Raw genomic sequence first — 23,675 nt, 5'->3', positions numbered from 1 at the left:
GGCCCCGGGGCCCGGCCCAATTCTGTTCCTGCCGTCAGTCAGCGCCTGTGGTTCTGCTGTGTGAACAGCCAGGTGCTGGGACCCGCGGGTGGACCCGGGCCAGGGTCCGTCCCTCGCCCACGGTGCCATCCTCCTCCCGTGCCTTGGCTCCCGCCGGACACGCAGCCCGTTCTTAAAGGGCCGGGCCGGGGTGGGGGAGACGGGTGTTGCCGGAGAATCAGGTAAATACACTGACTCATGCGTCACCAGGTGCCCATCAGGGGTCTGTCCTTGGTGCCTGGGGGCTTCTGCCCTGAGGCAGGAACAGGAAATGGGCTCTGAGCGCTAAGCGGGGAGGACAGAGGGAGGGGCAGGAAGGACCTCCCAGGAGAAGTAACCTTGGTCAGAGATCCAGGGACCAGCGGGAACGGGTCCAGCCCTCCTGGAGCGACCTGGGAGGCGCGTCGCCATCGCCAGAGGGGCTGGGGGGGGGGCAGGGTGCTGGGGGCAGTGGGGTCGCCCGGGCCCCCGCCCCAGAGGGCCCCGGTGCTCGGCCACGCCGTCTCGAAGCCCCTGACCCTTTGCATCTGTGATGAGTGAGGTCCAGTGGGGCAGCGGGGAGGGGTCTCGGCCTTGATCCCCAGGGGCAAGTTCGCGGCCGCCCCCCCCCCCCCCCCGCCCCCGACCTCTCCTGGCCCCCGCCTCCCCTTCACCACCCGCAACACGGCTGGTCTCATTGGTGAGGGCGCCCATCTCCCACCCCTCCCCTCTGCCCCGCGGGGCCTGGGGTGTCGGGGCGGGCGCACAGGGCCCCCCGAGCGGGCCGGGTCACAGCAGTTTGGCGGGCGACCTCGAGGTTCCTGGAGAGCCGCAGAGACCAGCCGTCCTGGGCCCAGTCCAGACATTGTGGACGGACGGGTGCCTTTTTAAACTGGATACAACTGAGTTATTTCAAAGCCCAGGTTTCAGGCCAGGCATGAAGTAGGCAAACCGAAGAGGACAGGGACCCGCTTCCCAACGGGCTTCTAAGCGATGTGGACTCCGTGGGGAGGGACATGTTATGCTGGAGAGAGAGACAGTACCCACCCCTGCCTGGCCCCGCCCTCGGCCCCGCCCCCGCCCCTCGGCCCCGCCCCCGCCCCGCCCCACCCTGTCTCCGCGCCGGTGCACAGACAGCCCCGGGCGGACGCGGCCTGCCTGCCGGAAACGCGGTGCCAGGCTCCGCCGTCCTCCCACTCGCTCAGTGGGTATAGAGGCTGCTCGCGGGGCTGCAGCTCGCCTGCTGTTCCTGGCGTGCGGGGGCTCGGGCGTGGGGCCCGGGAGGAGAAGCGGGGCGCTCGGTCCAAACAGAGACCACCGCCTGGGGGGGAGGCGGCGGGAGGGAGGGAGAAGCCGTGCTGGGAGACCGAGGCGTCCTGAGGAGCGGGCGCCTGTGGGCTGGGGTGCGCCGCCCCCACCCCCACGACCAAGGCTGGGTCCTCAGAGGCCCTGCTCTCTGGGCTTCTGGCTGGAGATGGTCAAAGCCCCCGCGGCACCCTCGGCGGAGGCCCCCGTGTTCTCACCTGCGAAACGGGGGGCAGGGTGGGGGTGGCTGTGGCAGCCTCAGCGTCTCTTTGCCACCAGGCCCGCAAATCAGCAAGGAGAACATCCCAGCCTCACTGTTAATGACCCAACTGCAAAAGAAAACTACAAGGATATTTTAAAAAGAGAGAGCAGACGTCAAGGATATAATCCTGTTTCACCTGTCAACTTGGGAAGGAAAAAAGAGGATCCCCCCCGAACTGGAGAAGATGTGGGGGGAACAGGCACCTGCGCTTCTGGAAAGTGTCCTGAAGATGGATTTGTGTGTGATACCAAATGCACAAGGATGTCACTGGGCCTTGATTTGTGAAAGCAGAAAGTGGAGAACAGCCTACACGTCCGTCAGCAGGGCAGACCCAGTGTATTTGGGCACAAAATCCATTAAAGAGAAGAAGACAGACCCGTGTTTGCTGGTCTGGAACAATCTCCAAGCTACAGTGCTAGGTGAAAACAACCGCAGAAGAGGCAAGAGGCAGCGCCAAGGGGGTGGGCTGACACCGTGTCCAAGCTGTCTTGCGTGTGTGAGTGTGCGAGGGCCTGTCGTCCATACAGTGCAGGGTCGTGCAGGCATCGGACACAGTACGAAGTACCGTGGGGAACCCATAGGCAGAGCTGTTGGTGACGTATGAAAGGCAAAAAGTCACAGGAAGAAATACGTAGAGTCTGACCCCGTTTGTACTTCAAAAATCAGTTGAGCATGCCTGTAAGTTCGGGTTTCCCCCGCTATCCGAAAGCAGAGCATTTCTCTGAAACCTCTCCTGACCCAGAATGGCGTAAAGCGAAGAAGCAATGCCCTGAGGACACACCTGGCTGTCGGATGCACAGAGAGTCCAGACAGAGCACAGTTACAGACACAGTTCACAGCTCTGATGTTGGGACGCTGATTGTGGTTCCCTGGGAAGGAGCTAGGCGGGGGCCCCCTGCTGCAAAAGAAACCCTGAAGGCGGTTTTTCAATTTTCTCCTCTTCTCCTAAGAACGAAAATCCTCTTTTTCCCTTACGGAAAACAGGGATGAGTATAGGTCTTTCGTAAAAGCAAGGTGGCGTAAAGTGAACTTTTGAGAAGCAGGGGATCCCTGTGTGCAGAGAGAGAGCTGGCAGGGCATCGGCCAAATTAAGAGTAGTTCCTCTGCGGTGCTGAGTAGGTGGGGAAGGGCTGGAAGGTGGCTTTATGTTCATTTTCCACAGTTTTTATTTAAACATTTTTTTAAAGAACCCATATATATGTGTGTGTGTGTATATATTATAATCTTTAAAAAGAAGACATGCAGCCACGGTAGCCAGGCAAGCCTCCTCTTCAGGGCTGTCCCCACCGCTGCCCCAGGAGGCAGACCCCCCCCCCCCCGGCCTCCCCAGCATCCCCTGCACACCCGCTGGCCCCCCTGCCCTGGGCCATGGCGCTCGCTGCCTCTCCCTCCAGGACCCGTGGTTGGGCCAGCTCCTCCCCGCTCTCAGGCCTCGGGGAGGCCCGTGTCCACTCCAGAGCGTGGCCACTGCACACTGCTCCGTGGTCGTGTCCAGACCAGCCTCCCCATCAGGCCTTCCACGCTGTCAGGGGCAGCCCTGCCCTGTGCGCTGAGTCCCTGGTGTCCCCGCGTGTCCTGCACGTGGTGGCCCCGGGTCAGTACACCAGGCGCGCGTGGACTGCAGGCCCACCAGACCTGCTCTCCCAGCGGGTGTCCGGCAGTGACTGAGCCCTGCTGTGGGGGGCATGTTTGTGTCTGGGTTGAGTTTTCCACCCTCTCCTCGGTCGTTCTCTGTTTTGTTCCAGGAGGGTGGTCTTCTAGACTTTTGTGCATTTTCACAGCAAAGGGTTTCTATTAACTCAGAAAGGAACTGCACAAGAAAGGCAGTTCAGAGGTGGCCCGGGCACCGTGGAGAACAGGGAGGGGGCTGCGGCGCTGGCCCTGCCCCCGGGTCGCCGGTCCCACCTTTCCACCCAGCCCTCCCTCCAGCTGCATCCGATTCAAACGCAGCTGCCTCTCCCCTGCGAGCACCGCCCCCCAAATACTTCCCTCGAAACAACAGAACAGAAAGCAGAGGGAGTGACGGGGAGTGACTGCTGACGGGTATGAGGTTTCTTCAGGGCGCTGCAAATGTTGTAAAATTAGGTTACGGCCGTGGCTGCCTGCCTCTCCATGTGCTAAGCAGCACTGCACCCTTCAGGAGGGGCCGGGCCGGTACGGGAGTCACACCTCAGTAAAGCTGCTTTTTATAAACCTCACATACAAAATACTCACGCATGAGGAACACGGGGCTCTGCTGTCTGCGCCTCTCCTCGGGAGTCCTCACCGAGACCCTGCAAGGACCCTTGTTACTGTACCTTCTTCAGGTGAGGACGCTGCGGCCCAGAGGGGCATGGCCTGGCCCAGATGGAGACGGCGGCGAGCAGGAGGCGGGATGCCAGCGCAAGCCCCCATCACCCCTTCCTGGGCGACGATGCGGTCCTGGGAGGCCCAGAGTGCTCGTGGGGGTGGGGTGGGGGTCAGGGCTGCTTCCTGGGACTGATATTTGGCTTGGGATTGAAGGTCCCAGAGAAATGGAGCGTTCATACCCTGTCGTAGGCTAAATGGTGGACCCCAAAAGATCTGTCCGGCTAGAACCTCAGACGGTGCCCTTATTTGGAATAAGGGTCTTTGCAGATGTAATTAAGGTAAGGATCTTGACATGAGATCATCCTGGATTAGAGTGGCCCTAAATCCAGCGATGAGCATCCTTATTAGAGACAGGAAAGGAAAGACACAGAGACACAGGGAGAGGCCACAGGAAGACCGCGGCAGTGGCTGGACGCAGCCCCAAGCCAAGGAACGCCGAGGACTGCCAGGCCCGCCGGAGCTGGGAGGGGGAGGCCTGGAACAGAGTCTCTCCTTGGCGGGTGGTGGGGGCGGGGGGCGGGGGGGTGGGGGGAACTTCTGGCCTCCAGAGCTGGGAGAGAAGAAGTGTCTCTCTTAAGCCCCCAGTTTGTGGTCATTCGTTACAGCAGCCCCAGGACCCCGGGCGGGGTCTTGGTGTCAGGCACGGCGACTCCTGACCTCAGATCCCCCCCACGCCCCCGGCCGCGGCGGGCCTGGCTCGTGGGCTGGTGTGCGGAGAGCAGCGGCTGGACGGCCCCCTCTGTGGCATCTCGACCCCACCTGTTCCTGTGCTTTGTGAGTCAGCCTCGCTGGACAGGCCGGCGCACTGGACACCAGCTCCTTCGTGACGTTGAGTTTTTCTTCCTTGCTTTGAAGATTTTTTAGTAGGAAAAAAAAGGCGGGGGGGAGGGCAGTGTGGGGGAGATGCGGCAGGAGGCAGAGAGGCCAGCTGTCGTGGTTGGATCCAGAACGTTCTCCGGCTTTCTGGGCTGCTCTAGTGTTTGACGTTCAAACTGGGACTCTGGTGGGATTCGGGCACTACAGACCCTCCCCCCCAACCCCGAGGTTCCTGGCTCCAGTAGGAAACCCCATTAAAAGAGCTGCAACAAGGGACTTGTGTCATGTTATACTGTTCTTTTTTTTTTTTTTTTAAGTAGATCTTCTCAAGCATGTTTCCTCTTTTGCTGTATGCCCTAGGACCACGTCTACACACTTTATTTTTATTTTTTTAATTGAAGTATTATTTTAATTTTATGTATGTATTGGCTGCGTTGGGTCTTCCTTGCTGCGTGCAGGCTTTTCTCTAGTTGCGGCAAGTGGGGGGCGCCTCTTCATTGTGGTGCCTGGGCTTCTCAGTGCCGTGGCTACTCTTGTTGCAGAACACGGGCTCTAGATGCGCAGGCTTCAGTAGCTGTGGCACTCAGGCTCAGCAGTTTTGGCACACGGGCTCAGTTGCTCCGCGGCACGTGGGATCTTCCCGGACCAGGGATCGAACCCGTGTCCCCTGCATCGGCAGGTGGATTCTTAACCACTGCGCCACGAGGGACGTCCTGTACTGTTCTGTTTTGACTTTGATAATTTTTGAAAGTCCTGCCACTCCCCTGCCTTCCTTGTGTGGCTTGGCCGAGGCCATGGAAAGGGGCTCGGACGGCAGGTTTATTTCCTCCCAGCCCTGGAGGCTGGACGTCCCACATCGGGTTGGTTTCGGAGGCCTCTCTTACTGGTGTGTAGATGCTGCCTTCTCCCTGTGTCTGCATGTGCTCGTCCCCCTGTGTACCTGTGTCCTGGTCTCATTCTTACAAGGTCTCTGGTCACAGGGGATCTGGGCCCACCCAAGTGACCTCATTGTAACTTGATTACCTCCATAAAGACTCTACTTCCACATAAGGCCACGTTCACGGCACCAGGGTTTGAACTCCAGCACGTGTATTTGAGGGAACACAGTGCAGCCCGTAACACACACACGTTCTCGGGGACGTACCTGCCCGTGGGGGCCGAGAGCGCCGCATCCCTGGGGGCCGTGCTGGGTCTGTGCCTTTGGTTCCCTGGGCCTCAGTTCTCTCACCTGTGAATCGGGTCGTGTGGGGATGTGACCCCCGCCTCCCGCAGCCCCCTCCTGTCCTGCGTTGTCAACGTCCCCTCGGTCGGCGGCCCTGGTCGGCGCCTCTCCTTGTAAAAAAGCGATTCCACAGCCGCCACTCTCCTCCGCGGCCTGGCGGTGTGAACGGGGAGAGGTGACGTGGCCGGGCCCAGCGAGCAGCTGACACGGCCGCACGAGCCCCTGGGCTGCGGCTCCTGTTCGGTGGTGTCAGGAGCCTGTGTCCTCCCCCGACCTGCCCCCCTAGGCCCCGGCTCTGCCACCACCTCCCCGGGCAAGTCGCTCCACCCCTGGGGCCCCAAGTTGTCTTGTCCTCGAGATGGGGGCCTTGCCACCTGTGTGGGGCCGTGGGGCTGAAGGGAGGGTGCACGTGAGGCTGAGCTCGGGCGGCCACAGTGGGGGGCGGCTCGAAGCGGGATCTCGGTTCCCTGACCGGGAACTGAACCCAGGCTGCAGCGGTGACAGTACCGAATCCTAGGCACTGGACAGCCTGGGGTAGTGACTAGAAGCGGGACTCTGGCTCTTGTCTTCTTTGAAGAAAGAATTCAGCAAAGAGAAAACTTATGAAACAGAACGTTTATTAGGAGCAAAGTATGTGCGGAAGGACACACGGGCGGGCTCGGAGGGAGAGTTGTGTGCTCTTAGGGTGGGTTGACGCGCTCACATGGAGGCAGCTTTCCGGGTTTTCTCCGGCCGGTCATCCTGCTTTGCTGGCTTCGTGTCCGTATTTGGTCTGACCAAGGGCCCTCCCAGATGCGCGTGCGTTCTACCCAAGATGGATTCCAGCGTGAGGGTTTCTGGGAGGTTGGCCAGACGAGCTGCGGGCTGGGCTCCCCGCCCCCGAGCCCTGTGCGCCTGCGGGCTGGGAGGCCTCCCTGGCCCTGAGGACGAGCCCAGCCCCGCTCGGGCCTCATCATCTTGCAGGGTCAAAAGGAGACAGAGCCCAGCTGCCCCACCCGGGGCCCGACTGTCTCCTGTCTCGAAAAGAGACAGGGCGGGGGTCCCGCTCTGCTGTTCCTGCCCACGTGTGGGGCGTGGGGCTGACCGGGTGGCCTTGGCCTTGTCCTCCTGGGGGAGCCACCATGAGCGTCCCTGTGCGCTCACTCACTCACTCACTCACACGCGGCCTCGTGTGTTTCCGTCGATGCACCTTTATTGCGACGCGCTGCTCCTTGGCCGGAAGGCAGCCCTTAGCGAGCGTCTGACGTGGAAGCAGAGGGTCAGTGCACCGCCCTGCCTGCGGAAGGAAGGCTTGTGCGCTACCATGACGTACCTGTTCCCGCCCGTCCCCCTCCATCCTGGCTCCGATCCCTCAGCTTCTCTTCGAGGGATCTGTGGCTCTCGGTTCCGCCCTCGAGAGACGCCTGCCCTTCGCAGTCCCTGTGCAGGGGGGGGGACAGAAACAGGCCAGGCACGGCCCTCCTGCAGGCGCGAGGCGGCCTTGCAAACAACAGCGTGGAAGGGTCCCGCCGCAGGGGCGGGTGGGGCCGGGGAGGCCTCCTCCCCGAAGCGGGCTGGACGACAGGCCCCGAGAAGCCGCGTCCTGGAAGCCACGTGCAGCCCGCCTTGGGGAAGCGGTCTCTGCAGATGGATGTGAGCGAAGTGTCTGCAGATGCGGTCGTCCTGGATGAGGGTGGCCCAGAGTCCAACGACTGGTGTCCTTACAGGTCAGGGGAGGGGCCGCTGTACCAGAGAAGATGGCCCCGTGAAGACGGGGGCTTACAGCGACGTGGACCAACCTCTGTTAAGCTGTTACAAACACAGAGGGAATAGGTGGCGCTTACGAGGTCCAGACGCCATCTCCAGCATGACCTGCCAGGAAGACAGCGTCCGCTCCGGAGGGCAGGGGCCGTGGGGGCGCGAGGTGGACGTGGAGCCAGGCACGGCCTTGGGCAGCACGGGCAGGACCCCAGGGGGTCGGGCAGACTGGGCCTCCTGCCTTCTTCCCTGGGGCCCCAAGAACCTCTAGGCCCGTCGAGGAGACCTTGGCACGGAGGGCTTCACACCCGGCCTGGCCATCCAGGCTGGCATCACACGTGGGGTCCCTGAGGCTGCTCTGGGCCGTCGGGGAGGAAGGGGGCAGGTAGGACCCCAGAACACCTGACTTCTGTTTGGAGCCTTTCCCCCTAAATGTGCCCAGGGCACGTCTGCACCTCTGCAAGATGGCCGTTCACGTGGCCAGAGAAACGTGTCCCATCCTCAGTCCCGGCCCTGGCCCTACAGCGCACCCAGGCAGGTGTGCAAAACCGCTGCTTCCCTGGAGAGGAAACCTCCCCAGGTGTGCCCAGGTGTGCGTGCACCTGCCGCTCCGGAGGAGCCCCATCCCCGCAGAGCGAGCAGGACCCCTCCCCGCGGGCGGTCGTGGCCTGGGGCTGCCGCAGCTCACAGCGGCAGTGTATTCTCCCAGCCTGCAGCTTAGGAGTCTGGAATCCAGGTGTGGAACGGGCCGCACTCCCTCGGAGGCTCTGGGGGAGGGGCCTTCCTGCCTCTCCCAGCTCCTGGGGGCCCCCGGCGTACCACCGCAATCTCTGCCTCCATCTACATGTGGCCGCTTTCCCTGGGGGGACACGTGTCGTTGGACTTAGAGCCACTCTTGTCCAGTGTGGCCCCATCTCATGTCCAGGCAGGGCCGCATTCGCAGGTCTGGGTGGACGTGAGTCTGGGGGTGCTGTTCGTCCCAGTACAGGCCCTTCCCAAGAAGATGCCACAACAGCCTGCCACTCACCCTCATCACTTATCGTGGACTCTGGGCACTTTTTTGAGCTGGAAGAGAACTCAGATCCTTGACTGGGCTGAACCAGCGAAGGGACGTGGAAGCCCAGACCCTGTGCCTCGGTTTCCTCACTTGTCAGCGAGGAGTGACCCGGCAGGCCAACCTCAGGGTCGTCACGGACGTGGAAATGGCCAGACTGCGGCGTGTGGATGACTCCTGACCCCGGGCATCCCAGCACGCACACAGTAGGTGCTCAGAAGTGCTGAACTGAATCTGGGCGTGAATGGGTGGGAAGGGGTCCTCTCCTCGGAGACCCCCAGGCCTGTCTTAGCCCCTCGGTCACCAGCACTGGTGACAGCTGCCTGGCGGCTGCGTCCCACAAGAACCAGGACGGGGCACTGCAGACCCGGCTGGAGGAGTGGGCGCGAGTTTGGGGAGAAACAAGGGAGAGGGCGGGCGGAAGAGGTCACGTCTGGCCGGAGTGCCGGAGGGCGTGGCCATGAGCAGGACCACACCCCCCGAGGGCAGACGGAGAGCAGGGGCCCTGAGGCAGCGCGGGGGTGGGCGCGCCTGAGTCCCGGGGTGCGGGACCGCGTTGAGCGGGTTCACCGCGTGTCCACCTGGTGCAGAGGGCTGGCCGCAGACGAGCAGTAGCCACGGTGCGGGAGCGGGCTGCGATCAGGGCAGGCCCTGGCTCCTGCTTTCCTGCGGCAGTTCTCAGAGTGGGGTCCCCGGACCACCAGCCGCCTCACCCAGGGCTGCTAGGCATGCAGGTTCCCAGGCTCCCCCCCCCGACCTGCTGAGTCACTTAGAGGGGCCAGGCCACCTGGGGTTTTATCACACCCATTCCCAAGTAAGGTCACATTCCCAGGTTCCCAGATGGACAACGTTTTGGGGGGACACAGGCAGGCCGCCACACGCCCCACCCGTCCACCCGTCCGTCCTTCCATCTGACGCATCTGTGGCCTCGTCTCGCGCAGCCCTGGGGTTGGCGGTCCATCCCCTGCGCTCTCCGTGGGAGATGGGGTCCCGCGTTGGAGGGTGCCCTGCCCGCCTTGCCCCCTGGTCAGGTCAGCAGGAACGCAGGGCCCTCCTCTCTGGGAGCTGAGGGTGCAGGGGGCGGGGTGGGGGGAAGGTGCTGAAGGGCGCCCGGGCGGGGCTGCCGCCAGGAAGTGGGGGCCCAGGGGCTTGCAGGTGGCTCACAACGCTGGCTCGACCCCGCCTCGGTGTCCCCGTTACCTGGCTGCCGGCCGAGCCCTGCGAGCTTCACTTCTGGGGAAGCTCTGTGGTGCCTTGGAGGTTTCTTCTCTATTAAATGCAGTCGTCTGGATTTAATTTTACTTTAGGGTTCCCGCAACATGTTCTTTTTATATACGTGTGAACGTGTGTGTGTAAATATACGTGTGATGTTGGGGAATTAACATCCGTGTACTTTCACTCAGCAAAGCTGCGGGAACCAGACCGTGGCCCCTTCGGGGTGACTCCTGCTCGCTCCCTCTCGCTGCGTGTGCGTGGGGGCGGGGGTCCCTAGCAGGCGGGCACAGCGGGCCCTCCCCTCTGGGAGCTGACGGTCTCGGGGGTGTCCGCAGAAGTCGCCCAAACGGGGACCACATCTGGGGGTCGGGGCTCGGCTACACCCACCACGCTGGCTGTGAGGCCTGGGCCGAGGTCGCCGTCCAGCAGGGCCTCCCCAGGAGCCAGCCGGCCTTGCCGGGAGACGTCAGCTGGGCAGGAGGTGCTTTTGTTTCTACTTCCGCGGGTTCGGGACAAACGGGAGCACCGGCTGGGAAAGCCAGGCCTCTGCTGGCCTTTCCGATGAAGCCCTCCCCGGAGAGGCTGTCGTGTCTCAGCCACGCCCATCAGGGATGGCACACGCGTGTTTACACACATGCCGTTGGGACGTGTGTGCAGAAATGCGCGGAACAGCGCCTGTCAGCCTGACTGCTGGGGGGATTTAAGCTGCGTTCTTCGAGGTGGGCGCTTACATGGTGAGTGTCCACGTCCTTCCTCTGAGGAAACTGCGCAAACCCTCGTCCCCGTCCCTCTGTCCCGTGTGCTGCACGTGGCCCTCGCTCCAAAGGCCCTGACCCCCCGTCCCCCCCAGCCTCCCGCAGCCTGGCCCCGCCTCTGCCGGCCCTGTTCCTGCAGCCCCGTCCCTGCGAGGGGGTTGGTCCCCGCTCTGGTCCAGAGTCCCGTCTGGGCTCGACGACCATCACCACTGGCATCTGTTGCGGTCAGAACAGTGGCGGTCAGGTGGGGGGACCTGCCGCTGGCAGGCGCCAGGGAGTCTCCCGGCGGGGCGGGGCAGGGCAGAAGGGGTGTCAGCCCTGAGCCACCCGAGCTACATGGACCTGCGTGGGCCCCTGGCGCTGTCTCTGGGTCATTCCAGCTTTCTGCGTGTGGCCCTGGACTCCCTGTGGCCCCACATCCTGCACGGAGGGTCTTTAAGGCACTGCCCAACCCCCCAACCCCCCCACCCTGGCCAAGAAACGTCCTCCAGGCCCAGAGCCCAGCCCGGCGTCTCTGCGGAGCCAAGGGTTGGATCCCGTCTGGTGCAGCCTGAGTGGCGTCCACGCTGGCCCCTGGCCCCTGGGGAGCTCCCGGTGCCCTGGCCCTCCGGCGCCCAGCCTGTGCTCACCCCGCTTCCCTCCTTCCCCTGGACCATCAGAGACCCTGTTGTCAGTTCCCGCGGCAGGCTGCTCCTGAGACCACTAGGTGTAGTCTCGGGGGGTAGGGTCCTGAGCGGCTCCATCCTGTCCCAGCACAGAAAGCGAGAAGCAAGTGATGGATGAGAAGGGATTTATTAGAATGGGACGCTTGTGAGGCTTACAGGCAGGCGGGCGAGAGGGTGCCGCGCCCAGACTTTCGCGGGCTACAGTCTTATGATGAAAGGAAGAGTGGGGAGAAGGTCACCTTCTTCCTCATCCTTGAGCAGCTGCCATGCTCCCATCCTCGGCCCCTCCTCCGTGCCGGCGGGGAGTCTTCCTGTCCCACCTGGTCCAGCCCGGAGCATCCCGGTGCGATGGAAACGGGCCGAAAGCCGGCACCACGCACCAGGATGTGGTACGTCACCTCAGGTCCTAGTATAACGTCACCCTTTCCTTACACTTCTGTTTCTAGTGCACAGAGGAGCGTGTCCCAGGAGTCACTGACCCGCTGGGCTCGCTGGGCGGGACGTGGGGCTCAGGCCACCACTGTGCTCTCGTTTGGGGCACGTCTCAGCCCCGCTGCTGGGCTCTGTGCTCCAGCAAACCTGCTTTCTTGGGTGACTGCTCCCTCACAGGCCCCCATGCTTCCCGGTGGGATGAACTAGTTAATTACCTGCTCTGTCCCTTCACTCTGTCCCCATCGCTCTTACGGCTACGAGACAACCGCCCTGACGACAGGTGTGCCTGGGGACGCCAGAGCCCTGTCCCAGCCTCCGCCTCCCTGCTCGGGGCACCTCCACTGCTGGGCGCACAAGCGTGACAGGTCACCACTCGGGGTTGCATCGCTTGTGACGGGAGCACGCTGCACCCTGAGGGCCAGGCCTGTCCCAGGCACGGCGTCCGAGGGCCCCGCAGGAGGCTCAGGGGGGACATCGCTGGCTTTGGGCATGCTCGGTCTGGTCAGCTGTGACACTCGTTTGTCAGCTGACGACCCCCGGTCCCCAGGGTCGGGGGGGGCACCGTGTGACGGGGGCACTCGACTCACCTGGGACGGGCCCCGCCACTTGGCTGGGAGGCGGCGCCATCCCCGTGCAGTGACGGGAGGGGCTTGATCGGCACTGAATTGTGGCTCAGACCCCTGGCGCCGGGGGTGGAGGAGGGAGTGACTGCCAGGGGACGGGGCTATTTTTGGGGTGGTGGGAAGGCCCTAGACCTAGACAGAGGTGGTGGCCGCACAGCCTGTGTGCATACTGGACGCCCCTGACCCGGGACCTCCCAAGTGTGCACCGTGCGATGTGCATTTCGCCTCCGTTGTCTCAGTGGTGCGTGAACCATCCACAGCTGCCACCTCTACTGACTGCCTAGGGCTGCTGGGGAGGGTCTGGGGAAATGGGGGGCCTGGCTAACGAAGGCAGTGGGGTCTCTTGGCGGGAGTGGAGAGCTCTCCGTCGACTGGGGTGACGGCTGTGCAGCTCCGTGGATAGACAAAGAACTGCTGCACTGCGTGCTGTGAACAGGCGCGTCGTGCGCTGTGAGTTACATCTCAGCAAACCGTTACTACCGAAGCCAAACCCATGGGGCTTTTCAGAGAAGCCCCCTCACCCAGCGGAGGTGAGCTCAGGCCCACGAGCTGGTTCTGGGGTGAGTAGGGGCCGTGCCGTGACAGAACGCCTCTCAGCTACGGGAGCCGCCGTGCAGGAACCAGGTCGACCCATCGGGGACTGGCCGTGTCCAGACCAGCGTGTGGGCTCTGGGGCCTCACGGGATCTGAGGAAAGCCGTGGACCCCCCGCTTGCGGGGGAGGAAGAATGCACACAGAGCACTCTGAGTACAGTTTCAGGGGATGCCCTGAGCCCGAGTCAGGTGTCCACGGCAGGACGGGGCAGGATTGGGAGAAGTGGTGTGGAGCCGGCTCACCTGATGGGACCCGCACTGCCAGACACCCGGCCCCCTGCCCTTTCCGCTCTGTCCCCAGTGCTCCGGCCCCAGGATGGGCCTCGGACTGGCTGTCCCCAGGCCTGACCCGCACCCTCGTTTCTGATGGGATGCTGCCGGTTCTCGAGATTCGTTTGTGCGTCTACCAGCCTCCAACTCGGGGCCAGACAGGAAAGCCCGTGTGTGCCACAGACTCATGGCTGTGCCGTGAGGGATGCAGTTGGAACGCACGGGCCTCAGGTGGGGACGCCACGCGGGAGCCCTTGGGCTGCAACCACGATTGATCAACTCATGTGACCACTGATGAGCTGAGTATTCGTAACTTGTGCTTTACTGCTGGCTCTGCCCCCCCTCTGTGTAATCACAGCCACAGGGTCCACGGGACGCGGCCACGCCGACGGTCGTCCTTCCCCGTCTCAAGGACACCAGGCAAAGGACACAGTGCTCGCAGCGCTGTGCTTCTGCACAAAGGTTTCTCCCACCTCTTGGGGCCTGCTCCTAGGTGACGCAGCAGGTGGCGAGTGGCTGCGTGTCCTGGATGTGTGTTCACGTGATGACGACATGCCACACATCGTCATATGTTGGTTTTCCTCAGGTAGACCTCCTGGTCAGCACAGTGGCATTTCGACAAGAGGGAACCGCGTGGCTGCCGCGCAGTGAGGGTCTCCGGGTTAAGCCGGGGGATGGCTGGGGGGGGGCAGGCTGCCCGTGCCGTGGGGGTCGGTCGCTGTGCCCCGGCCTCCCCGGGGGACGCAGGGCCCCGGAGCCGGGAGCGGGCAGGAAGAGCCGGAAGCCGCGTGTGGGCGAGGCCCTGGATGCTGGGTGTGGGCCTGGCCCGGGCCCCAGCCCTGCCTCGACGGGCCTCACATGGACTCCGTGGGGAGGGGCTGTCTGGCTGGAGGGCTCCGGGCAGGGGCCTCGGCTGGTGTGGACGTGTGGCCCCCGTGTCCACCCTGGGGGGGGGGGTGCGCACCCCACCCGAGGGGGAACCAGCACCCACCCTGAGTGCTCAGGGGCGTCGGGCCTCGTCCGGGGAGACAGACTTGCCTGCTCTCGGCATGCCGTGTGCTGGCGCGGGGAAGCCTCTCAGACACCCTGGGCGCGCGTCCTCCTCTTACGCGGGGTGAGCGACGCCAGCTCCCGGGGCACGGCCTGGGCACACCACCTGCCGGGCCGGCCCGGGTCTCGGGGGCAGGCCCTGCCCCCGTTCTCAGTTCAGCCGGGCGCAGGGCGAGCCGCCCCTGCCAGCAGGATGGGTGCAGGCTCAGCAGGCAGCCCTCCCAAGGGCTGGCTGCGTCCCCCGTGGAGCCGGCCCCTTCCCGCTCGAGGCCAGCCAGCGGCTCCGTGAGCGCGGCCTGCTCTGCCTGCTGGGGGCGGGGGGGGGGGGGCGCCACAGCTGCCACCAGATTGTCACCTGTGGTCAGGGCCACACTGAGCACCGGCCCGTCCCTGGAGGCTCAGAGGTGAGTCGGCCGCAGCCTCTAGTCTGTGAGGGGACCAGGGGAGGAGGAAGACTCCTCACGGCAGGACCTGAGCTCCCCAGGGATGAAGGCTCATCGTCCCAGACCGGGCCCCTCGCGGGTGGGCACTGCCCCAGGCCCAGAGCGGCTGGCGGGCACCCTGGCCTGGGTGGTGCCTGGAGACGTTCGCTGAGCGAGGGAGCGAGGTCTCTGGCGTCCCGGCCCGGCCCGGCCGTGCCCTCACCACCCTCCCTGTCTCTCCGCCCAGGACCTCGCACTCCCGGGCCAAGGCCGAGGCGGCCCTCACGGCGGCTCAGAAGGCCCAGGAGGAGGCACGCGTCGCCAGGATCACTGCCAAAGAGTTCTCCCCCTCCTTCCAGCACAGGGAAAACGGTGAGTCTCGCCGCGCGGCGGGGGCCCCCGGCGCACCCACGGGTCAGCCCACAGCGTCCCCTCCATCTGCTCCTCCCTCGAGATGCTGTGTGTGCTGCCCCCCCCAGGGCTACGCTGGAAACTTCTGTAACCGCTGTCCCACAGGGTAGTACCTGCCGTGCAGAAACTGCGGCCGTGCACCCGCGTCTTTACCCTCTCACCTCACCTCATCCATGTTTAAACATCCGCGCCACGCGTGCCTGGCGGTGATGCCAGGGCAGCCCCGGGACACGGGTCTCCCACCTGTCCGGGGGGCGGGGGTGCAGCTGGAAGGAGCCAGCAGCCACTGTGACTCAGCCAGGCCCTAGAGCCTCGTCCCTCCTGGGCCAGAGGGAGGCAGGGAGGCTGGAGCAGGGGGCTGTTGATCCAGGAGGCCTGCGGAGGCCACCATCCTCCCAGCCCCACCAGCTGCCTGACTCGGGTCAGGGTGTCTCGTCTCAAGGCCCACGCTTCCCAGAGCGAGTGGAGGCCTCTCGACGTTCTGGGATGGAGTCTGTGCTGGGACCACCCCCTGAGGTCCCCCCCAAAGCCCGCAGCGCCTGGCCCTGCTGGTAGGAGTCCTGGCCTCTGGGGCAGCCTTGAGAACCCCAGGACTCAAGAGAGGGAACAGGGGCACTGGGATTCAGCCGCACGCTCCACACCCTGCCTTGCAGAAGGCCACCGAGCACGAAGTGTTTCTTTTGTCGCCAGGAGGGATCCGTGGGGGGGGAGGGGGACCTGAGAGCCCCCAGGTCTGCTCACTCTTGGGCCTTGGGTCATCCCTGCATCCGGGGGCCCGTCCTGATCTGGTCATCCTTAACCTGCCCACAGAATGGGGTTGGGGGGGTCTCTTAAGGGCTTTGGGAACACTGTCCTTCCACTTTCTCTGCCCCACACCCCACCGGTGGGCAGCGAGAGCCCTGGCTACCTGCCCCCGTAGTCCGGTTCCGGTCCCCTGCCGTCCTCAGGCGAGACCAGGCCTCCGCCCAGGCGTCTGAGGGACCCGCCCCTGTGCGCCCCGTCTCCTCCCTGGTGCAGGGCTCGAGTACCGGCGGCCGAAGCATCAGCTCTCCAGCGACGACATCGAGGTGATCTCCACCGGGACGCCTCTGCCGCAGGAGAGCCCCGAGCTGTACCGCAAGGGCACCACCCCCTCGGACCTGACCCCGGATGACAGCCCCCTGCAGAGCCTCCCCGCCAGCCCCACAGCCACCCCGCCGCCGGCCCCCGCCTCGAGGAATAAGGTGGCCCACTTCTCCCGGCAGGTCTCCGTGGACGAGGAGCGGGGTGGGGACATCCAGACGCTCCTGGAGGGCCGGGGAGGGGACTCCACCCGCAACAGCTGGGCCGAGGACAAGCCCGGGGGCTCCAGGGGCCTCCGCAGCGGTGCCCACCGCGGCGGCCAGCCCACGGATGACGTCCGCGCCCGGGGCTTGGGCCACAAGCAGCCCAGCAACCCCAAGCCCCGGGAGCGACGGACGGAGTCCCCCACCACGTTCGCCTGGACTTCCCACCACCGGGCCGGCAACCCCGGGCCCGGGGGCCCCAGGCTGCTGGAGCTGGACGAGGAGAAGCTGAGCAACTACGAGATGGAGATGAAGCCGCTGCTGAGGACGGACTCGTACGCGCAGGAGACGCACCCCCCAAAAAGGCGCTACGGCAAGGGGGGCGCTGGCCGGGGCCTGGGGGAGGACCACCGCACCGAGGACCGGGGCTTCGGGGCCCAGAGACTGCGGTCCAAGGCCCAGAACAAGGAGTACGCCAGGCCGGCCTCCTGCGCGGAGCCCGCGGTGCAGCGGCTAGAGAGCCTGCGGCTGGGCGACCGGGCGGAGCCCCGGCTGCTGCGCTGGGACTTGACCTTCTCCCCGCCCCAGAGGTCCTCGCCCGTGGCGCTGGAGTCGGACGAGGAGAACGGGGATGAGCTCAAAGCCAGCACGGTGAGTGGGCACCCGTGGTCGGGGGCGAGAGTCCGCCCCGCTGGGACCTCCCAGCCCTGCCGCTCTCGGGACCCTCCCCCACAGGAAGCCCAGGCAGGTGGGGGCCGCGAGCGCTGCTCCCAGGCGCCATCTTTCAGCAGCAGCGCGGGGGCGGTTTTGAGAGCGCCCCAAAAGGAAGGGGCCCGTAGGAACCCCACCCTCACCCCCAGTCCTCCCCCTGCTGCCCAGGAGGCTCCTCCCCCTGGGAACGTCCTGCTTCCTGGAGGAAAGCAGAGGCCAGACAGGGCAGGCAAGACACACGTGTGTGTGTCCGGCTCCCAAGTCCCCCAGACGTGCAGGCTGGGGCCGTGACTCAGGGTCCTCAGGCCCGTGGGGGCCCTGGGTCTTGCTCATGTGTGAGGACCACGTCTCGTGGGTGAGACGCGCCCTAAGCACACTCCTCCCGTGGAGGGCGGGCGGTTTTGAGGAAAGATCTGAGGGATGGGGCTCCTGCAGCCAGGGGGGACCTCCCGGGCCTTGACCCAGCCAGCTTCCAGCAGACACGCCCTCCCTGCCCCCACGACCGAACGGCAGCAGGAACGGCCCACGAAGCACCTTTTTGGACCCACGGCCAGTGGCTGACACCTGTGTGTGGGACCGGCCATCAGGTCCCTCACCCGCGGGTGGGGCACCGTGTGCTCAGCCCCATGTAAACACGAGGCCGCCAGAGGGCCTGCCTCACCAGGCCCCCTGGGACGCAGCACCTGCCAGCGGACCCCGGGGGAGAGACGCTTTCTGTTGGAAGGTGGCCCTCGAGACCACGGTAGGCGCGTCTGGGTGGTGGGTGCGCTCCCGAAACACAGGTGCCCTCTGCACCCAGGTGCTCCCGCGGGGACCTAGATACCCGCTGTATCCCAGGAATGCGTGTGGTATGCACGCGCGGTTATTTCAGGAAGCAGGACGGTGGGCGGGGGGGAGATGCAGAAAGGGTTCTATATTTAGCCCGCTGAACCGTGCTGCTGCTTTAAAACCTCTCACAGCGCGGCTTGGGTGCTCTAACATATGTGCTTCAGGCAGCGGCGCAAGCGGGTGGCCCCCTCCAGCCAGGTGTGTACTCACTGCTGAGTGGGTCCTCGGTGGGGGGGCCGGGGCCGTCCAGCAGCGGCCCAGGGTGGTCGGGGCAGCCGTGCCCCGCGTCCTTGTCTGGCACCAAGGCCTCGGCACCGTCACGGCGGAGGCTCAAGGACGGTGCGTCGGGGGTGGGGGGGGGGAGGCTGTGGTCCGAGCACCAGGAGGGTCTCACGCCCCAGGAGAGCCGAGTCCCACGGCTGCACAGCTCCTGGCAGGAAGGGGTCACGGAGGGAGGCGTGTTAGAGGACGGAGAGGATGCCCCCCCGTCGCCAGGCTGGAGGCCACGCTGGGTGGACTGCATCTGACATCCGGGTTGTGCAGAGCTGGAGGTGGCTACGCAGGCGTGGGGGCGGCCACGCCGGTGGGCGGGATGCAGGCCGGAAGGGCTTCAAGCCCCACGGGCTCCCGACGGAGAAGCTTGGGGGAGTCTCTGACGGTTGCCTGGCGCCCTGGCCCCCGGCCCTCTGGGAACCCCGAGTCTGGCTCCCGAGGTGGTGGCTGCGGGCTCACCTCTCTCCTTCTGTTCCAGGGCTCGGCGCCTATCCTGGTCGCCATGGTGATCTTGCTAAACATCGGAGTCGCCATTTTGTTTATTAACTTTTTCATCTGAGGAGACTGTCGCGTCAGCAAAACAGTTGCTGTACACACGGGGGACGTTAAAAGCAGAACAAAAGAGAAGGCTCGTAGCTCGGACACCCAACGACAACTTCCGAGTCTTTTCACAGAACCACACGCGTGGGTATGACTCACAGTTTGCCTTTTTTTCTGGGTCATGTTTTTTGGATTTTAGCCAAAATTCCTTGCTTGTAGAACACTACGCTGTGTGGCATGGCAGAGGGAGGCCAGCACGCTGGACCCCCCGCCCCCGACTGACGTGGAACAAAGAGGGATCCCGCCACATCAACCGCAAAACTAACATCACGGGCGTGGTCACGGCCCCCTCGGCGGCGTGGAGGAGGCCGCGGAGGCGGAGCCCCGGCGGCGGGTGGGGCGGTTCCCGGAGAGGGGCTGCGTCTGCGTCTGCCCTGGGCTGGACTGGCGGGTGCGAGCCTGGGCGTGAGGCTCGGGGAGAGGCCGCCCCACTCGGGCGGGCAGCAGCCTGGGCCCTTTTCTGTTGGCACCTGTGCTGCACACGTAGGGGAGCAGAGCGCTGCTTTCTCTTCGCCCCACGGAACGACCCCACCCCGCCCTCCTGCACTGCCCCCGCCGTGCACGCGAGGCCGGCCCCACACTGAGTCTCCCAGCAAAGTCCTCCTTTCCCCCACTGTCTCTCCCCACCCCACCCCCACCAGACCCGCAGGGCCGCCGTGCTGTGGGCGTCCGGGGGGCTGGCGCCGGGGGAAGGCCGCGCGTGGACGGCCTGCCGTGGGGCCTGGCTCCACGCGCACGTGGCGTTTCCGCACTGAGGACGCAAGATGCGTGTCCAGGCTCCTGGCAGACGTCCGTGGCCGTGACGGCCCTCGCCCGCTGTCGTCCTCTCGGTGTCACGGCGCCCTTGGGTGTTCACATTCTTGTCCTGTGCTGCCTCAACTTCTCCGGCAGATCACGCACATTCCTTCCAGAAGCCCAATCCACACTCGGGAGCGGTCCAGGTCCAGGACAGGGACGTGGCTGAAATCCAGTGGCTGGACGGTTCCTGGAAACCACGACAGGTCCATCTCCGGAATATGCAACACACCTTGTCTCCGTCCCGCAGAGCCAGGCTCCCGGTGCGTCCGCCCTCGCTGCCGGCGCCGTCCCGCCAACACACGGTCCCCGACTGTTCGGGTGCCCCATGGTCCCGGCCACGGGTATGGATGTGTCTGTGGGGTGCGGGCACATCCACACGGCCCCCCCCCCCCCGCCCCCGCACTCACGCCTGGGAAGGTCCTGGGCACAGCCGTCTGTGGACTCTGCCTTGCTTTGCTTATGTTCAGCTGTTTCTCTGCTACCTTTCAAGCAGATTTCTTTACTACACTGCACTGGATTGCTATATTTTTAACCAGAAATAAACTAAAGATTAGAGCATGTTCCAGTTAAATTCAGTTTTATTTTTTTCTGTTATATACTCACCCCCTGTTCCTTCTCACAGTCTGGTTGAGTCTGGGGGTCTTCTTTCGGGGAGCGGGGACCCAGGAGAGGGCGGGAGGATCCGCAGGAAACACATTTCTGATGATGTGACTTTCTAAAGGGATATTACATGCTTTTGTACATCTCACTTTCCGTTCCTTTTTTACTACTGCGTGGTTGCTGCAGCCCTGGAGTGAACCAAATAAACATGCCTGCCCCGCGCAGCTGCGCGTCGTCCATGCTGGGGTGTGTGTTTTGTCATTCTGTCTGCAGCGCTTGGTAAAGATTGGAGAGACTGCTGTACATTCCAGTACCTGCACGACCCGTGCACAGGTTACACACTCCGTGCACACACCCTGAGGCACGCAGCTGTGTAGAAAAAAACAGCACAAGTACCCATCACTGAGGCAAGCAATGGTTTCTGGGCTTGGGGCTCACAGGGGCCTGGCTAGCATCCCGCCATGCGTCCAGCGGCCAGTAACACAAAACCAGAGCAACACCCGCACTACTGCTGTCTCCCTGCACCCGGTGAGCTGTGCGTGGATTCCACGGAGACCACGACGTCCTGGGCCTGGGAGGCTCTAAAAGGCCAGCTTTGAGCTGGTTCCCAGACGAGGCTGCCCCGCAGGCAGGCCGAAAGGGTTCGCTCAGACTGGCCAGCCTCTCCTACCTGCCGGAGCCCCGGGTTTCCTGACAGGTGCACCCGCGAGCTCCCTCCGGGCCAGGCTGGCTGACCCGCTTCTGCCAGGCGCGTTCCTGGTGGACACGTGGGACGGGGGAAGCACAGACGCTGTCGTGGGCCCCAGTGGCCCGGAGCGCTGACAGGTTTTCATTAATCCCAGACCAACCTCATGAGAGTCATCTTGTCCCCCGACAGCTGCTTCCGAGCTCGAGATGTAAAAACCAGAGGCAGAGAAATTGAGTGACCTGAGCTGCTGAGCCGGGCCCGCGGGGAGGGGGGACAGGCCACCCCCCCCAGGCTGGGGAGCGGCACCCACACCTCACCTGTGAGAGTGGGGCGGGACAGCACGAGGGACGAGACCCCTGCACCCAAACAACAGACGAGGAAGGTGGCGTCCACACAGAAGAGCTCCGCGTGGCCACAGAAGCACAATGCCCGTGGCGGCAGCCATTCGAGGGGAGGGAGGCGAGGGGTCGAAACGCTAGGACGTTCCACGCCCCGTCTAACAACCACGTGCCCACGTCTCTGTTAGACGCGCTCCACGTGGGGGGTGTGGGAGGGAGACGGGTGCCTCCCTACAAGCACGAAGCCCACGGTTCCCCCAGGAAGCACCGAGAACGCAGTGTGGCTGCCACAGACTCCCGGGGCCACGAATGCCCGACGTCCTAGCCTGGCCATCAAAGTGCACCCGTTCATCTCAAGAGTCCCACAGACAATTAAACGGCCGCCCCACTTAAAAACCACAGGGTGCTCCCGCCAGCCCAGGGGAGAGGTCAGGTGACGCATCCAGGACGGCCTGCACATGCTGACGCACAGGAGTAGTCGGGAGAGGGAGTGAAATAAACGGTTTCTGGTTTTCACCCTTTCAGTTTGGGTTTTCCTGAACTGACACCCGTACGGTCCCCCGGGTCCTGCCAGGCACCCTGGGTGGGGGCCCAGCCCCCAGATCGAGCTCAGCTCAGCCTTACAGGTCTCGTCTGCGACGGTCTCCGCCTCTGGGCTCAGACACTCGCCGTGACGTCACAGCCTCCCTCCTCACGGCCACAGCCAGCGTGCCCTGCCGTGACGTCGCGTGAGCTCCACGGCCGTCATCGTTAACCTCGCCGGGGACGGGGATCCGCGGCTGGTCAGTTAGGTAAGAGGATCGAGAGTCCAAATGAGGGCGCAGGAGTGAGGGGAGCCAGGCTCGGGCCATCCACGTGTCAGGAAACCGGCAGGAAGCCAAGACTGAAAAGCCACCGGCCCCAAGCGCCGACACGTGTCACTAACAGCCTCAGAAGAGGAGAACGTGCAGGTGCCTCTGTGCACAACCAGAGCACAAGCAGCACTCACACCGTGTGTCCACAAGCCTGGACCACAGCCTCGAGGGCACGGACCCCGTGACAGGCGGGGGCGCGAGGCTGCGGGCACCAGACATGGGGGCGGGTGCTCCCCGGGGAAGCAGGGGCTGGCAGGCACCCAGGGGAGCAGCAGGGGCAGATGGCCGCACAGAGGGGGGCCCGGAGCAGGCGAACACCCCGCGGGCGATGGAACCCACGCTAGACACTCCCCAGCACCGGCGCCCGTCAGCAGAGACGCAGCTGCTGGAGTCCACTTCTGTGTGAGACCCCACCGTGGAAGAGCCTGGGGTACAAACGGGCAACACGTCTGGCTCCAGATCGTCCCTGACCTCAGGGACGCAGTCACCCCGGGGGCAGATCCCACCCCTGTGGACACAGCCGGCCCCGGGCGAGCCTGGGTCTGGGGGCAGCACCCCTCTGGCCCCCGCCTCGCTGCCCCCGACACACACCCCCCACGGTACTCTTGGGCTCACACACCTGCCAGCCCGTGTGCCACACCCTTGCTGTCCTGCCTGTCCCATGTGGGCGCGGGTCTCCTGCTGCCTGGCGACACAGGGATAGCACACCTGTAACCCAAGGAGTGGCAGAGACAGGCCTCGGTGGGACCGCTGCCCCTCCACCCACTGGGTGCTGCCTCGTTCAGCCGTCTCAGTAGCTCAGTCACGCCTGCGGGGATGGTCAGACAGGCCCTGGGCTCCTCCTCAGAGGCCAGCGCTTCACACAACCCCAGGCAGGCGTGGCAACTCCTGGTCCCTTACGATCAGAGCACTGGCATCCAGGGCCTCCCGCGTGTGGGCCACGGAACAGATCAAGGGTTCGCGCTGGGTCCTGCGTTCGACTGTGACCAGCAGACGGGCCCGGCCCAAGGGTTCCTGCCTGTCTCTGAACGTTGTCAACTGCAAGCAGGGCAGGGACGTGAGGCAGCTGCTGCTGCTCAGGGAGCAATGCCACCCCCCCCACCAGGCCCGCAGACGGCAGGGACGGGGCAGGAGGCGCCAGGCTTCCAGACAGCAGGAGCAGGTGCGGGGAGGAGACGGGCGTGTGCGCTCAGGGGCCAGGGGCCAGCTGTGGGGGGGCCAAGCGCCAAGGCCCACACCCCCCCGTGCTGCCCCCGCACCGCGGGACCCCCAGCTCTTCCCACTGGGCTCCGAGCGAACCCCGCTCCGGTGAGAGCGGCGGGGCCTACCGCGTGGTGCCCGGCCCGCGTTCCAGAGCTGTGGCTCACACGTGGGCAAACGTGCCCGCTGCTGGTCTGGTGCTCCCCTGACGTCCTCCTCGGGACCCTGCTCCTGGGCGCCACCCGCCAGCCCCCGAGAGACGCCACCGGACGTGCCCGACTGAAGTGGAGCCACACGGCCCCTGCCGTGCGGGTGGCCCTC

At 64.7% G+C, this 23,675-nt stretch overlaps 2 protein-coding genes across 14 annotated transcripts in view; one reads left to right on the top strand and one right to left on the bottom strand.

Annotated features, from left to right (window-relative positions):
• The window catches only part of LOC130839296 (junctophilin-3), a 169,565-nt gene extending 150,673 nt beyond the window's left edge, over positions 1–18,892 (top strand). For all 11 annotated transcript variants that reach the window (XM_057713434.1, XM_057713431.1, XM_057713429.1 and 8 more), the window contains 3 exons: positions 15,036–15,160; positions 16,217–17,115; positions 18,755–18,892. In XM_057713434.1, coding sequence (XP_057569417.1) covers positions 15,036–15,160; positions 16,217–17,115; positions 18,755–18,835 — 1,105 coding nt within the window. In that variant the 3' untranslated portion in view covers positions 18,836–18,892. The remainder of the gene's footprint in view (positions 1–15,035; positions 15,161–16,216; positions 17,116–18,754) is intronic.
• A 1,555-nt stretch (positions 18,893–20,447) lies between these two features.
• The window catches only part of KLHDC4 (kelch domain containing 4), a 64,486-nt gene continuing 61,258 nt past the window's right edge, over positions 20,448–23,675 (bottom strand). For 2 of the 3 annotated variants that reach the window (XR_009049793.1, XM_057713438.1), the window contains exon 13: positions 20,448–22,839. The gene's annotated coding sequence lies outside the window, so the exon portion shown is untranslated. The remainder of the gene's footprint in view (positions 22,840–23,675) is intronic. The other variant, XR_009049794.1, reaches the window with a different exon arrangement.

The sequence above is a fragment of the Hippopotamus amphibius genome, chromosome 16, assembly GCF_030028045.1.
Source record: "Hippopotamus amphibius kiboko isolate mHipAmp2 chromosome 16, mHipAmp2.hap2, whole genome shotgun sequence".
In the NCBI taxonomy this organism is placed as follows: domain Eukaryota; kingdom Metazoa; phylum Chordata; class Mammalia; order Artiodactyla; family Hippopotamidae; genus Hippopotamus; species Hippopotamus amphibius.
The sequence above is the reverse complement of the archived record's forward strand: the minus strand, read 5'-3'. Positions and strand labels throughout refer to the sequence as shown.